Raw genomic sequence first — 19437 nt, 5'->3', positions numbered from 1 at the left:
CTCATCCTGACAATAAGGCAAAATTTGGCCCTTTGTGTATCTTCACCTTTGATGGGGAAAGTACTCTCAGGTCTTAAGACCTAGGATCAAATTCTGCCCTTGCCCCTTAGAAGAAAGACATGACCTCAAACTCTCAGTTTTCCCACCTACAAAATGGGGAATAACTGAGAAAGATTTTTATAAAAGGTGTACTGTATCTAAAAAGAATTCAGCATATTTTTCCCTTGGAAGGCTCAGTTAGCAGCATCGGTTCTTGATGTTTTCATCTGTGCGTCAACTCAGTAATCATCATTAGGTGCTTATGTCAGGGCCATGGTATGACTCAGCCTGGCTTTAAGCTTTACTTTATCTCCAAGGCAGGCAATTTTCTTTAGGGCCTCCTGTTGACACTGATGGCACATCACTGAGATGTACTTAGGGCCTCCTGTTGACACTGATGGCACATCACTGAGATGTACTAAGTAAATAAGCACACAAGAAAAGTAAACGCCATAGAGGTGATCTTCTTTTAGTCTCTCCATAGCAGTTACGACCTCCAGGAGCCAGACCACCCAGGTTCTAATTCCAGCTCGTGTGTACCAGCTGTGAGACCTAGGCCAAGGAGGCAGCTCCAACACTGTAGCCATCAGAGATGGAGTTGAAAGTGCTATTTCTTATAGTGGATCCCTCTTTCCCATAATCCTGGCTTCTTTAAATTCTCTGAACTTCAACTGCTTTAATAAAAACCTACTATTAGGTTTATTATAATAGCACCTACTTCACACTATAGTTTTGAGGATTAAATGAGTTAATTCATTAAAGGGTTTGCAATACTGCTGGGCATACATTAGGTGTGTTAAACCAGAAGTCAAACGTGCTTGAATTCAAATTCCAGCTCTGCCTCTCAGGAACTGTATGTTCTTGTTATTTTTATTAGCTTTCCAAGCACCAAATATGATCAAGACTGGCCAGAGATTAAGATTCTGCCAAGCATTATTTAATTAAACCCATTCAACAACCCATAAAGTATAATTATCTCTATTTTACAGATAAGAATATTAAGGCACAAGAGAAATTTGTAGGTTCTTTTCCATATACTTCTCCTGATGTGGTATAGCTCAGACCTTTGGACTCATTTTGGATTTGAATGAATACAAGTGTTATTACAGTATTCCTACCAATGACCTAACCTGTCAGACTCACTTGGCCGTTACAAGGATTAAATGACAGGTAAAGAACACAACACAGGCCCTCACATGGTTCACAGGCTTTACTGTTCTTACACCGCAGCTGCATCTTTAACTCACATGCAGCTCCAACACTGGAGTCATCAGAGAAGGACTGGAAAATGACTGTGTTTCTTAAACTAGATCCCTCGTTCCCATAATGCTGGTTTCTTTTCTAAAATATGGGCCATCTCTCATATTTTGGTCCTAAGGATAATGGCAGGCAAGATCAAAAATTATCCTGAAGAATGAAAATGATTCATTCTTCAGCTGTCCATTCAGTTCTTGGCCAGCCATTGCCTGAGTTAAGGAAGGAGACTCTCAGCAAGATAATGAAGTCTAGGGCCATTCGGGAACTGTCGATGGTGAAAAAACAAAGCTGCGAAAGCCACTTTGCGGTTGGCTCTGACAAACAGACTGTTGCTTTAAGAAATAAGATTATGGCTCCAGTAACTGGCTCTTTAGAAGTGGCTAGAAAAATTGGATCTTTTTGTTTCACACCTGAAGAATGTAGACATGTAGTATAAATGTTGAACCTATAGCCACACAGATTCCCTGAAGGACCAGGGACTAGAGCAGCTTGGTGTCTCAACTTTATTGGGGGCAGGGCTATCGAGGTTGGGGGTAGGGGGCAGGATAGCCTTGAAGGTTTCTGTTTTCTTAATTAATGCGAAATAATTTATCCAATGCTTCATACAGATGAGACTGCAAGGGTCACATGTTCCTCCTTATGCCTATATACCATTTCCAGGTGAAATGCTCTGGCTTCTGGCTCACTCTGATCCCAAGAAGGGCCTTCTAGGCCACGGCTGTAAAGGCTGCTTGTGACTCAGCGCCTTGCAGGTTTGGGCATTATGTAAACTTTTACAGACTTGCTGAAGGGGATGGTGCCCTCAATGCCGGTTTCCACCTGGGGTGACATCTCACCACCTTCAATCCAGGGGGATTTTGGAATTCGTGAACTGGAGTTGTAGGCCAGCAGCAGCCTCACTTCCACCTGGCAGGGTTCTAGAAAAAAAGACAAAAATCATAAATGACAGGGCAACACCCAGGAATTGGGATGAAATGTCAAGTAAACGCAAGATCAAAGATGGAGGCAGCAGGGTTTCAAGAACATTTTTCACCTGTCTGCATCCCTCCCTTCCCCCATCTGCAAAACAAAAACAATTTTCCAGCCTGAATACCATGAGGCTCTTCCTAAGCTACAGACGTGCTGCGACATCTCTGCCACCGCCACCTCCTCCTCGGGTCTGTTGGGCTCCCTGCAGCTCAGAGCCATGGCTGCTGAGATGCTCAGAGAGCAAGCGAAAAACTGTCTTGCACAGAGGCCTTCCAGCCTCAAAGACAGAGGGTCATAACGTATGTGCATATGGCCAGTTCTTGTGCCCAGGTAACCATGCTCTTTTTGGGCAGCCGATCTCAGACCTGAGGTCTATGTGCAGAGTGGACTCTGCTGTATTAGCAGAGAAGAAGCTGTTCATCTGGAAGTAGTTTGGACAGAAAACACTCATTACTGAACAGGAACACATTTCAGGGACCTAAAATCATGTCACTGAACCTTCCATTCTTTCACGACATGACATTACAATACTGATCTGGTGTCTGTACCTGGCAGACCCAGAAAAATAAATAAGACCTCCCTTAAGCTGCTGTTTGGCTGAGGACGCAGAGACAGTTGCATAGAGCACAGTACACACGCGAGTCTGTAAAAAGCACTGACGAAGGCGCCCAGGAAGGCTTTGGAATGGAACACCTGCTTGGTGCCAAATACATAACTCCAAGAGTTCTTACCCTGCTGCACCACGAAAGAAAGATCGTCACGATCCCAAAAAAGTTCCAAGGTTCTCAGAGTTTCTAAGTGACTGCCCAAACCCACACAAGTGACAGAATTTGAGCTCAGTTCATAAACTGAAACACTAATCTTTCTATTAACCATGTGGTTTCAATAAAGAAGAAGGAGAGGATTTCAGAAAGACCTAACGACAGGTGCAGAGGACAAGAACACTGCAAGCTTGGGTGTCCTCCTTGATCTTGTGTGACTGGGTAACCTCCTTACTTCATGAAAGATGCAAGTTTTAAAGATGAGCCCAAGGGTAAGGGGTTTAAAGGGCAGCAACGAGGGCTGATAGAACAGGAAATGAACAAGGGCAGAGGTCCCAGGACTTCTCAATGCCTCCCCAGACATGTTCCTTGTTATTTCCAGACTTCTCCCTAGGGATCAAAATAGAGACGAGATCACTGTCTTCCAGGAAGGGAGGGCTGGCAGCCAGCCAGAGCAACCCAGCCGAGCCCAGACAGCAGCTTCAGCAGGACCATTTACCATGGGCCCCTTCACTAGCCTTCAGTGTCTGCAATGAAACCAGCACTGCTCTCCGGTCCGAGGCTCCAGTATCAGCTCTCCCAACAGGCTCTCCTCTTTTGTCCTAGATGGCTACTGCCAACCCTTGAACCACAACCCAGCCCTGGCTCTCACAGCACTTTCAGGAGCCAAACCCTGGTAAGGTCAGACAACTGAACCCTACCTGGTCATTAAGCCTTCCCTCACCAGTACATGTGAAGAGTGGCAATTCAAGCCACTGCCATTAGAGGAAGGGAGCAGAGAGAAAAAAACAAGAGGGAGAAGACAGTGGGGAAAAGAAACAAAAGATCGTCTGGGGCCAATCATGCAACCTGTTTATCATGCTTAGAAGAGTATGGCTTTATGAGGTATATATTACCACTCCACAGTCTTAAAGGAAAATGAGACAGACAGGTTAAATAACTCTCTCAGGATCACAGCAAGTAAGGCAGAATTTGGAAACCTGTCTATGTGACTCCAGGCCTGGCAGCATCCCGTCTCCCAAAAGACAGGGCCTAGGTAGAAAGCTGAGGACTAGAGGGAGGAGCCCCTTCCCAACACCAGGCCTCGTCTCCTGGGTTAGGAGGAAGAAAGTGCTGGTGCATTCAGAATGAGAACACATTTCACTATAGTATCCCAGGCCAGACGGGAGGATGGTATAGTGAAAAAACAAGGCACTTAGGAAATCTGCATGCCGGCCTCCAAGCCACCATTAATCGGCACATGGGCCTCCACTTACGCATCTATAAAATGAAGAGCAGAATACTAACTCCCACCACAGAGTTATCTAAGAATTAAGTGAATTTTTATTGCAAACTTGAAACCCTACATTCCGTTTTCATTATTTGTTGAGCATCTACTACATGTCAGGCACTAGGGACATGAGATATAGAGGTACTGGGAACACAGAGGTAAAGGTGATGAGCAAGTTTCCTGTCCTCAAGCAGCCCACATTCTAATTGCAGATAAAGTCAATAAATGAATGAGGAAACATCTGACATGAGTAACTCCTGAGCAGAGAATTAAAACAGAGATTTTAAATTATGACTAGGTAGCAGCCTCTCAAAGGAGGTAAACCTGAGTGAATTATAATTTTTCAGGCTCAAGACAGCCCCAATTGTATGCCTGGTTCATGCAGTGAGCTGCTGTATGACCAGGGACAAGTCAATACACCCCTTGAAACCTTTCAAGCTCTTCTGAGCTGTAATATGCTGTTCTGCCTCCCTCAGCCTTGGTCCCTGCAGAAAATGCTGTCCCACAGCATTTATTTCCCCATATCTAGGGTCCCTTCACCAAAAGAGATCAGAATAAGGAACTCTACCTTCCTGTAGACTTGCACTGTGGCCAACAGTGCAGAACACTCCATCAGCAAGGATACGGAGTGAGGGACGTTCAGGGAGGCAGGTCCTAGGAAAAGCTTCCTGGCTGGAAGCTCCCTCAATTGTGACAGGCCCACTGGACCTCTTGGAGAAGGCAGTGGCACCCCACTCCAGGACTCTTGCCTAGAAAATCCCACGGAAGGAGGGGCCTGGAAGGCCGCAGTCCATGGGGTCGCGAAGGGTCGGACACGACTGAGTGACTTCACTTTCACTTTTCACTTTCATGCATTAGGGAAGGAAATGGCAACCCACTCCAGTGTTCTTGCCTGGAGAATCTCAGGGACGGGGGAGCCTGGTGGGCTGCTGTCTATGGGGTCGCACAGAGTCAGACACGACTGAAGTGACTTAGCAGCAGCACTGGACCTCTCAAAGGGCTGCTCCGACATTCAACAGCACCATTTCCTCTTTGTGAAAACTTTCCCACCTAACACCCTTCATTGGGGAAAACCACTAATAATGGCAATAAATAATTACGCATGTATTCAAAAATACAGTGAAAGAAAATTCCAGAAGGCATTCATCTATTTCTAAAATAAACCAAATTTGCTGGTATTGAACACCATCTCCAATAACAACCATACTTCTGAATCATCTTCAACAATTGAGGCAACACCACCGAGACCAATTCTCTCCCACATTTTAGGTTCTGCAGACTGAGTCTCTTTCTAAAGTTTCCAAAGTGCTTTACAGACTGTGGAAATGGAATGTCATTGCATTTGTATTCTCTCAGTTTATCCTTTACGAATTAAAGAAAAATACTTATGTAGCTTCTATGTGATTTTCTCAAATTATCAAGTTTCTACTCAGACGCTGTAGGGCGAAGTAGGAATAGATCATCTTTGCACTACCCACAAACCAGCCCATGTGGGAAGGGAAGGCAGAACAGTTGTCACTGTACCACTTCTGGGGGAATGAAATGAACTGTTCATATAACAAAAAGAGTGATTTTAAATTACTGGTAAAAAAATATAAAACTGTTTAATTTCCAGAAAGACTAGTCCTCAGAATTAAGTAGTAGATTAAGAATTGTCATCTTAATTTAGAAGGTGAGGAGACAAGATTCAGAAGGGAGAGTAGCCTGTCCAAGGTTTTGCAGCAGGTCAGTGACAAGGTTATGATAAGAAAATAGTCTCCAGGTGTCCAGCCCCCAGTTCCTTCCATAAGACTCCATTCTATCATAATCTTTTGAAAAAAGTTTGTGCTGTATGTAATCAAAGCAATGAAGCAATAATGTCTAAATGTACCCAGTCTGAGCTTATAAGCGCCTTAGGAAACCAAGTTCAACCCTCAGCAGGCCTGGTTCAATCACATATTTTTCAAACTATAAAAAACAAATGCCTTGCCCCCACTGACTCCTTACCTGTCCAGGCAGTGTGGGAGAGGAACACCTGAGTGATGAGCCGGTGGCGTCCTGGGCCAGGATTCCGAAAGTCTGCCGGCTTAGGGTGGATCATCTGAGCCTGGCCATCTGGATATAAGACCTACGAGGTGACAGACATGAGAAAAAGAGCCAGAAGAGCCATGAGCTTTTAACAAAATTACTGGTGACATATGCTGTGAACCCCAAAATAGGAGGAAAAGATAACACCATCCTTCATAAGAAACTGCTCCTTGTGGGGAGGACAATACTATCAAAATCTCTCTACCCTCCCCCCAGTACAAGCCAGTGTGTGATAAATCTTTCCTGAATTTATGGTGAGTGAGAGAAATAAGGTGCCTCTATATTAATCCTGACGTGAAGAGCCTTTGCAGGCACTCCCTGCTTCTTCTGGCTCTGAGTCACAGCATGGCCCACCATCCATCATCAACTATCAAGTATTAAGAATAATTCTGGAACCTTGCTGGTAGTCCAGCGGTTAAGAATCCACCTGCCTGTGCAGGGGACATGGGTGCAATCCTTGGTCCAGGAAGATCCCACAGGTTGTGGGGCAAACTAAACCTGGATGCCACAACTAGTGAAGCCCGTGCTCTGCAACAAGAGAAGCCATCACAACGAGAAGCCCACGCACCACAACAGAAAGCAGCCCCTGCGTGCTGCAACTAGAGAAAGCCTGCCCACAGCAACAAAGACCCAGCATAGCCAAAGTTAAGTACATACATACGTACGTATTTTAAAAAAGAATAATTCTGTAACTTTTCACTAGATCGTAAGCAGCCAGGAACCTGTTTCTCTCTTTCTACAGAGATAGTGCTTCATGAGGGGTCTGCTCAAATCACAGGCCAGTTCCTCAAGTCTCACAAGCTGCCGAAGAGCTCTCAACACCGAGGGGAGCTTCACAGCTATCTGTTAGAGGGCCTGTCACTGCACAGTGTACAAGTGAGCTAAAGGAAGAGATGAAGCATATCCTAGAAGCACACAGGACCTGGGCTTTGGGAATATACTGATGGGGTAAAGTTGGGACCGCACAAGTCTTTCAACTACAAAACTCTGGGGAGGCATGTCTCAGCCCACCTGCCCCATAGTCTCATTGGTCCAGAAGTGTTGGGGCATGGCAGCTGAGCTGGACAGTGCTTTCTTACTGTCAGAGCTGTCCAACGACTGAGCAGTGAGTTCCCCATCTTCCCACCTATGATGGCATTCAAACCGTTTGGCTATGCATGTAGTAAAGCTACTCTGAAGGTGATTTTTCAGTAGAGTCTAGCAGATGGACCTTAAACAATCTACCTGCGATTGCATTTATGCGCAATTGGTCAATGAACTTTTTCCAGGAACAATGTGAAACTGGTTCTCAACCCTGGCTGCACATTAGAATCACCTATGGGCTCTTTATTTTTTCTTTTTAATTGGAACCTATGAGCTCTTAAATAAAAAATACTGGTACTCATGAGTTCTACTCAAGATTCTGACTTAAACTGGTGTAGGTTGAAGCCTGTGCATCAGTATTTTTTTTTTTTTTAACACATTCTGAGTAATTCGAATGCGGAGCTAGGGTAAAGCTAATGTTGGCAGTGAGAAATAAAATACTGCCTGCCGTTTCAGTAAGCAAAGGATTTTGAGCTATCAGGGACAGCAGCCACCCTCCAACCGTGAGCCCTGAGAGAACACAGGGCAGAAACAAGGAATGCCCACCATCCAGCAGTCATCAGACTGCAGTCACACCCATGGTACAGCCTAAGGAAACTCAGGATGAGAAAACACAGGATGTTGGCCCCAGACAGCTGAGGTGCATATCAAAGGAATGATTTCAGCGAGTCCAGATTCTTGCATCTTCAGAAAAGCGCTAAACTCCTTGAGATATTTAGTTTTCTTTTACGAACAGTAATCTTTCATTGTGACTACCTGGTGTTGTTGCAAAAATTCCTGTATAACCTAGTTTCCCCCACTTCCTCTTCAGAACAGTTTTCTCAGCATTAATCTGAGATGGTATCTCCCAGGCCTGAAGCCCTAAGAACATCCGCTCAAAAAAGTAACCTAACTCTCCAATTCTAGGTTGTGCATTATTTTTTCAGTCGACAGGGCAAAACAAAAAAAGCTGCAGCACAACTTCACGGCAGCTCAGAATTAGTTCTCTGTAGGTCTCATAATTTATAATAATTCCAGATGGAAAGCCAGAAGATATTTTTCCTCTACTGTCACCATAGGCAAATATTACCATCTCCAGGGCCTGATTCATCCTTATTCTCTTCCAGGAAGCTGACCCTGCCTGCTCCAAGCTACTTTTCTGTACTTACTGCCAGTGTTTATTCATATTCCCTCTGCCTGGAATACCTCTATCCTTTGCTCTTAATCATCCTTTCAGACCTCATCCATGCCACAGTATCTCAACAAGGTCTTTCTTTTCTTCAGCCACAAATTAAGGGTTTCTCCCATTGTATTCCTTATATTAATATCATACTCAGTGGCTTGCCTGGAGGACCCTGGCCTCCTGCTTGACTGTAAAGTGCTTTTGTTCAGCTCACAAGAGATACTTTGTCCTGGCCCACCTTAGAATAGGAGAGAATAACACACCCTTCTGAAGGCTGGCCATTCCCTTGGAGATGTTTTGCAAGACTGAAGGCCCTTTACTTCCCCACTGCATCTCCTTCTCTATTCTGCCTTTTGACTTTAGTTCCTCATTGCTTCTTTCTAATTTTTAAAAGAACCTGGCATCCAGTCCCCAATAAGATGGTTATCTTGAGGCACTAGCCTGCTATCTTCTTGGTTCCCGGCTCCCCGATTAAAGTCTCTTCCTTGCCTCAACACCTCGTCTCTCGGATTCATTGGCCTGTTGTGCACTGAGCAGAGCCATTAGGGGAAGCATGTTGAATGAAACCGCCCACCCTGGCCAAGCACCACAGTAACCATTTGCATGAGTTGTTTAGGACAGGAGGTCCTGGTAAGGAACACGGAACTAATAAGCCACCACCAACTGCAAGAGTTGGGGAAAGATCAAAAGGAGACACCACATGTCCGACCATCTCCCAGAATCCTCAATGGTATCCATCGTGGCTGAACAAGGTGGGCACCACCATGAAGGATTCTGAATCAGAATGACTGGCTAAAGACAACCCGGAAACTAATCCCATCACCAAAAAACCCAAGACTGCAAGCCACAAGGGACAGCTGTTCTCCTGGGTTCCCTGACCCGACTGCTCTCCACCTGGGCACCCTTTCCCAATAAAATCTCTTGCTTTGTCAGCACATGTGTCTCCTCAGACAATTCATTTCTGAGTGCTAGACAAAAGCCCAGTTTTGAGCCCTAGAAGCGAGCTTGGACTCGATAACATATATATTTTTTAAGCATACTGCTGAATTCTTTATAGAAGCCAAAAATTGGAAATAACCCTATAGGAAAGGAAAACTAATTTCCCCTCTACCCTTCTAGGTTCTTGTCTGAGACTCTTCTATAATAAAGGCAGATTAACAGGAGAAAAACAGAAGTTTAATAACAAATACATATATATATATAAATGTATATATATAAAAACATATATATATAAATACATCTCTATATATAAATACATCTCTCCTAGGAGAGACCTAGGAAAACTGAGTCACCCCTTAAAACTGCCCAAGCCATCACCTTAAATACCATCTTCAGCCAGACAAAAAAAAGATGCTGAAGAGAAAGACAGCCTGTTACAGGAGGCCATCAAGTAAAACACAATTAACAAGGGTAAGTTGTCAGGCAAATTTAAGTTGGCATACTCTCCACTGATATGAGCTTCTAGAGATTAGTCTTCCAGGTACTAAGAGGGAGACATCTTACAAATGGAGATTTCCCTTATAAACGTACATTTTTCTCTCAAAAAGAGCAATTCTACTCTGTTTCCAGAGATTCACCTGTGTCTACAGACTCTCAAAAATAATCACTCCAAAGAATCTTTGGGCCCAAAAGACTTATTTTGGGTGTATGTTCTGTACACCTTCATCCCCACCTTTGAAACTTCTAAGAAGCTTCACAATCCAGAAACTGAGTCCGTTAAGTCAGTCCATTATCTTACTGAACCAGTCTTAGTCTTGAGAACAGGTCATTTTAAAAGTTGTGTCTCATTTCAGGAGGTTGTGTTGCAAGTGGCTCCCAAAACTAGATCTATGTTGTCAGAACAGGCCAGTATTTAATAAGAAACCATAATATTCTTAATTCATCATGTACCTGTCTGAACTGATGGCTGAACTTCTGTTTTACAACAGCCTGTCCACTTGTCTGTCTCCCACTGGAATTAAGCATCCTGAGGGCAGGAATTCTAATTCCCATGCCTAGCACTTAGCAGGTGCAACAGAGTAAACATTATTGCATGGATGGAAAGAAGGAGGGGAAGGAGAAAGGAGGGAAGGAAGAAGGGAAGGATACGGTAAATGGGTAGGACTCCTTTGGGGCTCAACTACAGAATGTTACAAACTGATTAGTGTCTATACTGAATCTCCCCATCTCTAGTGCATCTATCTAACTTGGGAAAAATACTCCCTAGGACTGCTTTTTCCCCCACCCATAAATTTTATTCACCAAGCTGACCTAATCACAACCTGCATGAATTTGCTTATTACAGTTTGCTTATAGTCCTAAAAACACCAAGTCTTAACTTCACATTGTAAGAACAGAAGGGGCCCTGCCATTTAATGAACCCAGAGTGGGGACCAAGGATTTTTCATATTAATGCATCATTTCAATGTTACCATTCCTACTTGTTAGTTGTAGAATCTGAGATGCAGTTTAATGTAACCTGCTCCGAACCATATTCAGCAGTAGAGCTGGGAACTGTGCCTAGGCTCCCGTCCATAAAAACGTCTCTTCCCTCTCCCAAGTTTCTGTCCCTCAGGCAGAGATTACAGGGGGTGCTAAAGTGAAAAGTTCCAACACAAAGTCAGTTTAGAAACTCCATGGGAACCCAAACCGGACAGACCTGGACCTTCACAGTGTTCTGAGGATCCTGCACATGTTCCAGGGTTGCATCGACATCCAGGGCCACCACCAACCCAGATGTAAACCTCAAAGGGTTGTCTGACTCGCCTGCTGGCTCAATAATGGTGGCGGAGGCTTTGTGGATCTGTAAACAAGAAGAAAATATGATTCTCAAGCCAGGTCATCCCTGCGCAGCAAAACATGACCTCCTTAACTAATGGATGGACATATGTTAGTCAAGCAGAAGAAAGGCCTGAACTCAGCTGCTCCACTAAGTCAAAGAAGATCACCAAGGTGAGCAGTTTTGATTCTCTGGATAGACTTGCCCTGAAGGGGTCAAGATACTGACACAGACACTGACCTGCTCTGGAAGGGGGAGGTGTAGGAAGGTGCTCTGCCGCAGCATGGCCTGCAGAATTTTGACCACTTCTGCAGGTTTGGATGTCATGAGTCGGGGCATGAGGTCAAGAAGTCTGTCCACAAAGCTGTCCTGCAGGTGGGGCAAATCAGTGATGAAACACCTGAAGGAACAAACAGAAGCAACTCGGAATTCATTCACCACAGGCTGACCCCTGAACTTCTGCCAGGCCCTGAGGTAGGAAAAGTGATGAACTGGAGGAGTTCACGGTTCCTGAGGAAAGTCATGCACCTATATAATTAAGCTGCAGTGACAAAATCATCACAATAGCCTTGTTTATTAAAATGTGCCAGGCAACCTCTTGAGTGTTTTATTTTATAAAACTAATAAATACTATCTTATTTAATCTAGCAATCCTGTGCATTGTTAGAAATATTATTTTTGTATCATAGATTCATTAATTAATATAAAAAATATGTTTAGGCCTTACCAGGTGGTAGGTACTATTCTGGACACTGGGGACATAAACAGTGAGCCAAAGAGAAGAAAAAGCCTGTGTTTTTTTTTTTTATAAGTTGAGTAATATTCTCAATATGCAAAAAATCATTTTTACTAGTCAATACAGCTTTCTAATTTGATCTTTTTTTTTTAATTTTTAATTTTTTAAAAAAGCCTGTTTTAATGGAGCTTATAACCACTGATAAGAATGCTGAGACTCAGAGAGGATAATGTTGTACTGAGGCTTAAAAAAGTTAAGTAACTTACTCCCAGCTCTGAATGATTCCATGGTACTTTGCTTTGTAAAAGGAGATAGTTAAAAAATATTTCACTGAAAGGGTGACATCAATCCTGGGACTCGGAGGCTGAAATAAGGAAGAATGTACAGCTCTTAACAACACATTCTCCTCTGTGGCAAATCAGAGCTGTCATCTTTCCAAAAATGTCTTCAATCCAACTATGCAAAAACAGACTCTCCACCTTAAAGAATCTAAAACTATGTTTAACTAAATCAGTTTGCTGTACACCAGAAATTTATACAACATTGTAAACCAACTATACTTCAATTAAAAATAAAAATCTAAAACCAAAAGTAAGGCAGGGACTTCATAGAGATTTGAAGTCAGGTTCTGAAGAGTCAAGCTAGACTGTATTATTTACTAGAGAGTAGGGCTTCCCTGATAGCTCAGCTGGTGAAGAGTCTGCCTGCAACGCAGGAGACCTGGGTTCAACCCCTGGGTTGAGAAGATCCCCTGGAGGAGGGCATGGCAACCCACTCCAGTATTCTTGCTTGGAGAATTCCCATGGACAGAGGAGCCCGGCAGGCTACAGTCCATGGGGGTTACAAAGAGTCAGACACAACTGAGCGACTAAGCACAGCACAGCATAGCCCCTACTGGTGAGGGTAGTACTACAACCTAGCCCTATAGGAAGCTGCTGCTGCTAAGTCGCTTCAGTAGTGTCCAACTCTGTGTGACCCCATAGATGGCAGCCCACCAGGCTCCCCCATTCCTGGGATTCTCCAGGCAAGAACACTGGAGTGGGTTGCCATTTCCTTCTCCAATGCATGAAAATGAAAAGTGAAAGTGAAGTCGCTTAGTCGTGTCCAACTCTGAGCGACCCCATGGACTGCAGCCTACAAGGCTCCTCGGTCCATGGGATTTTCCAGGCAAGAGTACTGGAGTGGGGTGCCATTGCCTTCTCCATACAGGAAGCTATCATCATCCAAATGAAAAAAGCCTGAAAAGCAAAGAGTCCTTCAAACCTGTAGAGTCAGTTTTGGTAAAGTTCAGAGGGGTAGGAACAAGGAGTGGAAGAATGAAACGTTAGATTTCAAAAGTATTACATCTTAAATTCTTATAAATCCTTCTTAGTATAGTACAGGCAGCATACCACAGGTCTGGTCACTACTTTGACTGCTACTGTTTCACCAAGCCTTCCACTCATCAACTGCATCAGTTTTAGCCAATTAACTTCATAGAGAATCCTCAGAAAATATATCTAGGCTACAAAATAAAAGTTACCTACAGAATTATGGAACAATATTTTGTAGATAAGAGAGAAATGCACCACTTTCAGAACCATGGTGAAAAAAATAGACAAGTTGTGACTTTGAGTTTTTCCACATAATATTTGTCTTTTTCTGGCCCAGCTGAGTGTTGAATCAAAACACTCAATAATTCCTGATGTTTTTATTATTATGCTGTATGTTTAGCTAACTTAGGAATTTTACACACCAGTAAAGAAAATACAATTATCTCTCAGTATTTGTGGCAGATTGGTTCTAGGACCCCTAGCACATAACAAAATCCATGGATGCTCAAGTCCTTCACATAAAATGGAATAGTACAGCCAGGCCCTCCATATCCATGAACGCAGAAGCCACTGATACTGAAGGTCAACTGCATACAAATTAGGGCACACTGGCTACATGGGCTAAACCAAAGATTCTGGTTGTGATCACTCCTGTTTCCCTATAAATGCAATTCTCTATATAACCAAGATTTAATAAGCTAGAAAGTGATCAAATACTTACCTCTGAAAAAAGTCCACTTCCTGTAAAAATTTTTCACACATTCCAAATAAGGGGTCAACGCTGTAGAAGAGAAAAAAAAAAACAACAAAACAGATAAAAACCCATGTTATTTGAAATCTGAGAACTGAGTAGTAAAGACCAAAGTCCCAGAAACTGAACCTACATGGAAAGACAGTGAGCATGTTACACTGTAAAAATTCTATTTCTCTTAAAGGACTCCTAAAGGACCTACAGGGAAATATTAGACAGAATCCCAAACCCAATTAAATCAGTGCAGTGCTCACTGACTCAATGAATAATCAAAATGAAAGACTATCACAGGCACACTGGGCACCAGATTCGGTTTGGATATAGGACAGGAGCACAGCTTATGGGCCGTGCAATGTCACATTCTTCCGCTGCAGCAGTCCATGCAGCAGCCCATGAAGCAATCCACAGAGCTCTCTGGGAGTTTTGACAGCTCAGGTTCAAGGAGATGAGATCTACATCAGGCCAATGTGGAGGCCATATTCATGGAGAAATTTCATGCCTCATAGGTGCTAATATCTCTTGAAGTAACCTACAGTTATACCTTCCAGGGTACCTAAAGGGCTATGCTCAGTTGCAAGAATCACTGCACTCAGTGAAGGCCAAAGCCTTGGCATCTGCGTCAGGTAATTAGAGTTCACTGATAGTTCCTTCTTGTTGTTGCTGTTAGTCACTACATTATGTCTGACTCCTTTGCGAACCCATGTACTGTAGCCACCAGACTCCTCTGTCCATGGAATTCTCCAGGCAAGCATACTGGAATGGGTTGCCATTTCCTTCTCTAGAGGATCTTCCCGACCCAGGGATCAAACCTGAGTCTCCTACATTGGCAGGCGGATTCTTTACCACAGAGCCATCTGGGAAGTCCAATAGTTCCTTCTAGTCTATATGTAATTTTCCTAGAGATCATTTTTACCACAGCAGTGTCATCTAGTAATAGAGTTGATGTGATCAGGTTTCCGGGAAACAGACTTGGAAATCAAAGGTCACATTCTCATGCAAAACGGAAAAAGATTTTGTTACTACTTTGCACACAGACATAGACTATATTTTTTCCTCTTTATCTTGGTTTCTTTGGCCTCATAGTACTTTAAACTTAAATATATACTTAATTAAGCCCAGGCAATATGCCAGGTCAATGTAACTTACTAATCAAAGAATAGATTTTTCCTTTGATCTTTGCACTTTTTTCCTTATAATTTTTACATGGAATGTTCCATTTATTTTCATTAATACATTATTATTTGAAGGAATACAGCTCCAGTGAATAAAAAACAAACACTCTTTCCTTATATAAAAACATGTAAGAGGGACTTCCCTGGTGGTATGGTGAATAAGAACCCACCTGCCAATGCAGGGGACATGCACAACTACTGAGCCTGTGCTCTAGAGACCTCAAGCCACAGCTACTGAAGCCCACATGCTGTGCCGCAACGACCGAAGCCCGGACGTGCAGAGCCTATGCTCCACAAGACGAGAAGCCACCACCACGAGAAAGCCCACTCACTGCAACTAGAGTGAGCCCTCGCGCGGCAACGAAGGACCAGTACAAGCTAAAAAAGGGCAAGAGGACGGGCTCAAGGCTCTTAATAATCCACTTGAGTCTTTCTACTAAACCATAAGCTCCATGAGAGTAGGGGCTTCATATTATTCATCATGTATTTCCTGAAACAAGCAGCTCTTCAATAACTATTTGTTGAATGGATAAATAAATAATAAATGGCAAATGGAAATGTATTCTAAAAGCAACACTAATCTGAATTATTTTCCTAAAAAGTCTGTAGCACTTGAGTCTTCCTTAACTCTGAAAAACTACCAGAAGTAGAACTGAAATTTGCTAGTGAGGTTAACCAACCAAAGATCACCAAGGATGAGACAGCTAGAGAGGAGAACTCCAGCTAAGCAGAGACTGAACTGAAAGCAAGTTAGCCAAGTAGTACCTTTTTTGGCCTGCTTACATACAACCAGTTTGGAGAATTTCCAAGCAGTAAAATATGAAAAGATTTGAGAACTCTTCCCAAACTCCCAAACAGAATAGGTAGCCTCACCTACATGATACATGAAGTAGGCCTCTACCACTAAGAACCCCCCATTTTCAGTGTCAGAGCAAGGCCCACTAGGGAAAACCAAACACTGACCTATAACTGTTAGGCAAGCCTATACCAATTACCAATTTAAACTGGTCTAAATTTTCACTTATAAGTATAAAAACACAATGAAAAATTACCAGATGTTATAAGGATGATCAGGAGCTATCAAGAAAACCAAGAAGACCTCAATGAGATAATATCAGGGCAAGAAAGCACAAAAACCTTTTTTAAAAATTCTAATAAACAAACTCAGTAAGACTCAAGAGAAGATCTGAAACAATATTGCAATAATAAAGCAAGAAAAACTGCTAAAAAAAAGGTACAGAAATAAACAATAATACTGAAATCAATTCAACAGTTGAACACTAGAAGGAAAAATGAGGAAAACTGAAATGGTAAATTAAAAGAGTATGCTGAGGAATTTACTCAGAATACAAAATAGAAAAAGAAACTGAAATTGTAAGAGAAAAGATACAATGTAGGAAAAATAGAGCCAGATGATACAATATCCAGTATGACAGATTGAAGCGGATGGAAGAAGAAGTAATTAAAGAAATGATAGAGGGAAAAAAAAATTTGAGATAAAACAGAGCTAAGGAGTATATCAAGGCTGTATATTGTCACCCTGCTTATTTAACTTATATGCAGAGTACATCATGAGAAACGCTGGACTGGAAGAAACACAAGCTGGAATCAAGATTGCCGGGTGAAATATCAGTAACCTTAGATATGAAGATGACACCACCCATATGGCAGAAAGTGAAGAGGAACTCAAAAGCCTCTTGATGAAAGTGAAAGAGGAGAGTGAAAAAGTTGGCTTAAAGCTCAACATTCAGAAAACGAAGATCATGGCATCTGGTCCCATCACTTCATGGGGAATAGATGGGGAAACAGTGGAAACAGTGTCAGACTTTATTTTTGGGGGCTCCAAAATCACTGCAGATGGTGATTGCAGCCATGAAATTAAAAGACGCTTACTCCTTGGAAGGAAAGTTATGACCAACCTAGATAGCGTATTCAAAAGCAGAGACATTACTTTGCCAACAAAGGTTCTTCTAGTCAAGGCTATGGTTTTTCCTGTGGTCATATGGATGTGAGAGTTGGACTGTGAAGAAGGCTGAGCGCTGAAGAATTGATGCTTTTGAACTGTGGTGTTGGAGAAGACTCTTGAGAGTCCCTTGGACTGCAAGGAGATCCAACCAGTCCATTCTGAAGGAGATCAGCCCTGGGATTTCTTTGGAAGGAATGATGCTAAAGCTGAAATTCCAGTACTTTGGCCACCTCATGTGAAGAGTTGACTCATTGGAAAAGACTCTGATGCTGGGAGGGATTGGGGGCAGGAGGAGAAGGGGACGCCAGAGGATGAGATGGCTGGATGGCATCACTGACTCGATGGACCTGAGTCTGAGTGAACTCTGGGAGTTGGTGATGGGGACAGGGAGGCCTGGCATGCTGATTCATGAGGTCGAAAAGAGTTGGACACGACTGAGCGACTGAACTGAACTGAAGACTTCAAAGTCCCACTAAAGGTCAGTAAGAACAAGGAAAGTAAACACATACCTAGACATATTCAGAAATTTCTGAATTCTAAAAAGAAAAGTTTACAGCTTTGAGAAAAATTAATTAACTACAAAGGAAAGAGAACGAAACAGACATAGCAATATTTAGTTCTGAAAGAACTCCATTCACGTATGAGAGCAAAAGTTTCAGATATGCAAAGTCTCCATGAGTACACTGCTAAGCTAAGTCGCTTCAGTCGTGTCCGACTCTGTGCGACCCCATAGACGGCAGCCCACTAGCCTCCCCCGTCCCTGGGATTCTCCAGGCAAGAACACTGGAGTGGGCTGCCATTTCCTTGTCCAATGCATGAAAGTGAAAAGTGAAAGTGAAGTCGCTCAGTCGTGTCTGACTCTTAGCGACCCCATGGACTGCAGCCTACCAGGCTCCTCTGTCCATGGGATTTTCCAGGCAAGAGTACTGGAGTGGGTTGCCATTGCCTTCTCCGCCATGAGTACACTGCTGCTACTGCTAAGTCACTTCAGTCGTGTCCGACTCTGTGCGACCCCATAGATGGCAGCCCACCAGGCTCTGCCATCACTGGGACTCTCCAGGCAAGAACACTGGAGTGGGTTGCCATTTCCTTCTCCACATGAGTACACTACTTATGTACTTATTCTGAAAAACAATTACTAGTGAATGTGTTCCAGTCAGATACACAGTGAATTAGAACAGGGAATTTTAAAAGGCAACTGTGGGGACTTCCCTGGTGGGCCAGTGGCTAAGATTCTGAACTCCCAATGTAGGCGGCCTGGGTTCCATCCCTGGGGAGAGAAGTAGATCTCACGTGCTAGAATTTAAAGATCCTGCATGCAGCAACTAAGACCAAATAACCAAATAAATAATTTTTTTAAAAAACATAATTGTAGTACAAAAACAGGAGTGGTGGGCAAGCTGGAGCTAAATAATTTTGACAATGTACTTATAAAGATTGACACAGATTTTAATAAAGAATTCATAAAATAAGACACACATGAAAAACTGTAATTCAACATACTGTATAGCACAAGGAACTATAGCCATTATCTTGTAATAACTTTTAATTAAGTATGATCTATAAAAATAGTGAATACGTGAAACTAATACTGTAAATCAGCTGCAATTGAAAAAAAGGATAATCTGAAACTAAATTCTAAATTATTTAACAATGTGAAACTAGCAAATAAACTTAAATTTTGATTAAACGTGGTCTTGATAAAGGTGATCATGAATTCTATTTTTAATGCTAATAAATATAAGGTCTGCTGCTAAGCCGCTCCAGTCGTGTCCGACTCTATACGACCCCATAGATGGCAGCCCACCAGGCTCCCCAGTCCCTGGGATTTCCAGGCAAGAACACTGGAGTGGGTTGCCATTTCCTTCTCCAATGCGTGAAAGTGAAAAGTGAAAGTGAAGTCTCTCAGTCATGTCCGACTCTCAGTGATCCCATGGACTGCAGCCTACTAGGCCCCTTCGTCCATGGAATTTTCCAGGCAAGAGTACTGGAGTGGAGTGCCATTGCCTTCTCCGAATATAATGTCAATCAATTTATTAAAAATGAGTAAAAATACTATTTATACAACTAAAAAGAGCTAACATATATTAAGGGTTTATTCTTAATGTGTCAGGCAGCATTTTAAGGGCTTTA

General features: G+C 42.9%; 1 protein-coding gene across 1 annotated transcript in view; it reads right to left on the bottom strand.

The window, feature by feature from the left end:
* Nucleotides 1-1785: 1785 nt before the first annotated feature.
* Nucleotides 1786-19437, bottom strand: part of INTS4 (integrator complex subunit 4) — a 108111-nt gene continuing 90459 nt past the window's right edge. The window contains exons 19-23 of the mRNA XM_010853234.1: nucleotides 14137-14196; nucleotides 11607-11766; nucleotides 11247-11390; nucleotides 6283-6403; nucleotides 1786-2213 (exon numbers count right to left, since the gene is read on the bottom strand). Of these exons, the coding sequence (XP_010851536.1) occupies nucleotides 2035-2213; nucleotides 6283-6403; nucleotides 11247-11390; nucleotides 11607-11766; nucleotides 14137-14196 (664 nt within the window). The 3' untranslated portion in view covers nucleotides 1786-2034. The remainder of the gene's footprint in view (nucleotides 2214-6282; nucleotides 6404-11246; nucleotides 11391-11606; nucleotides 11767-14136; nucleotides 14197-19437) is intronic.

The sequence above is a fragment of the Bison bison genome, unplaced genomic scaffold (genome assembly GCF_000754665.1).
Source record: "Bison bison bison isolate TAMUID 2011002044 unplaced genomic scaffold, Bison_UMD1.0 scf7180017864324, whole genome shotgun sequence".
NCBI classification, from domain to species: Eukaryota; Metazoa; Chordata; class Mammalia; order Artiodactyla; family Bovidae; genus Bison; species Bison bison.
Note: the sequence above shows the minus strand (reverse complement) of the source record. Positions and strands in the feature narration are given on the sequence as shown.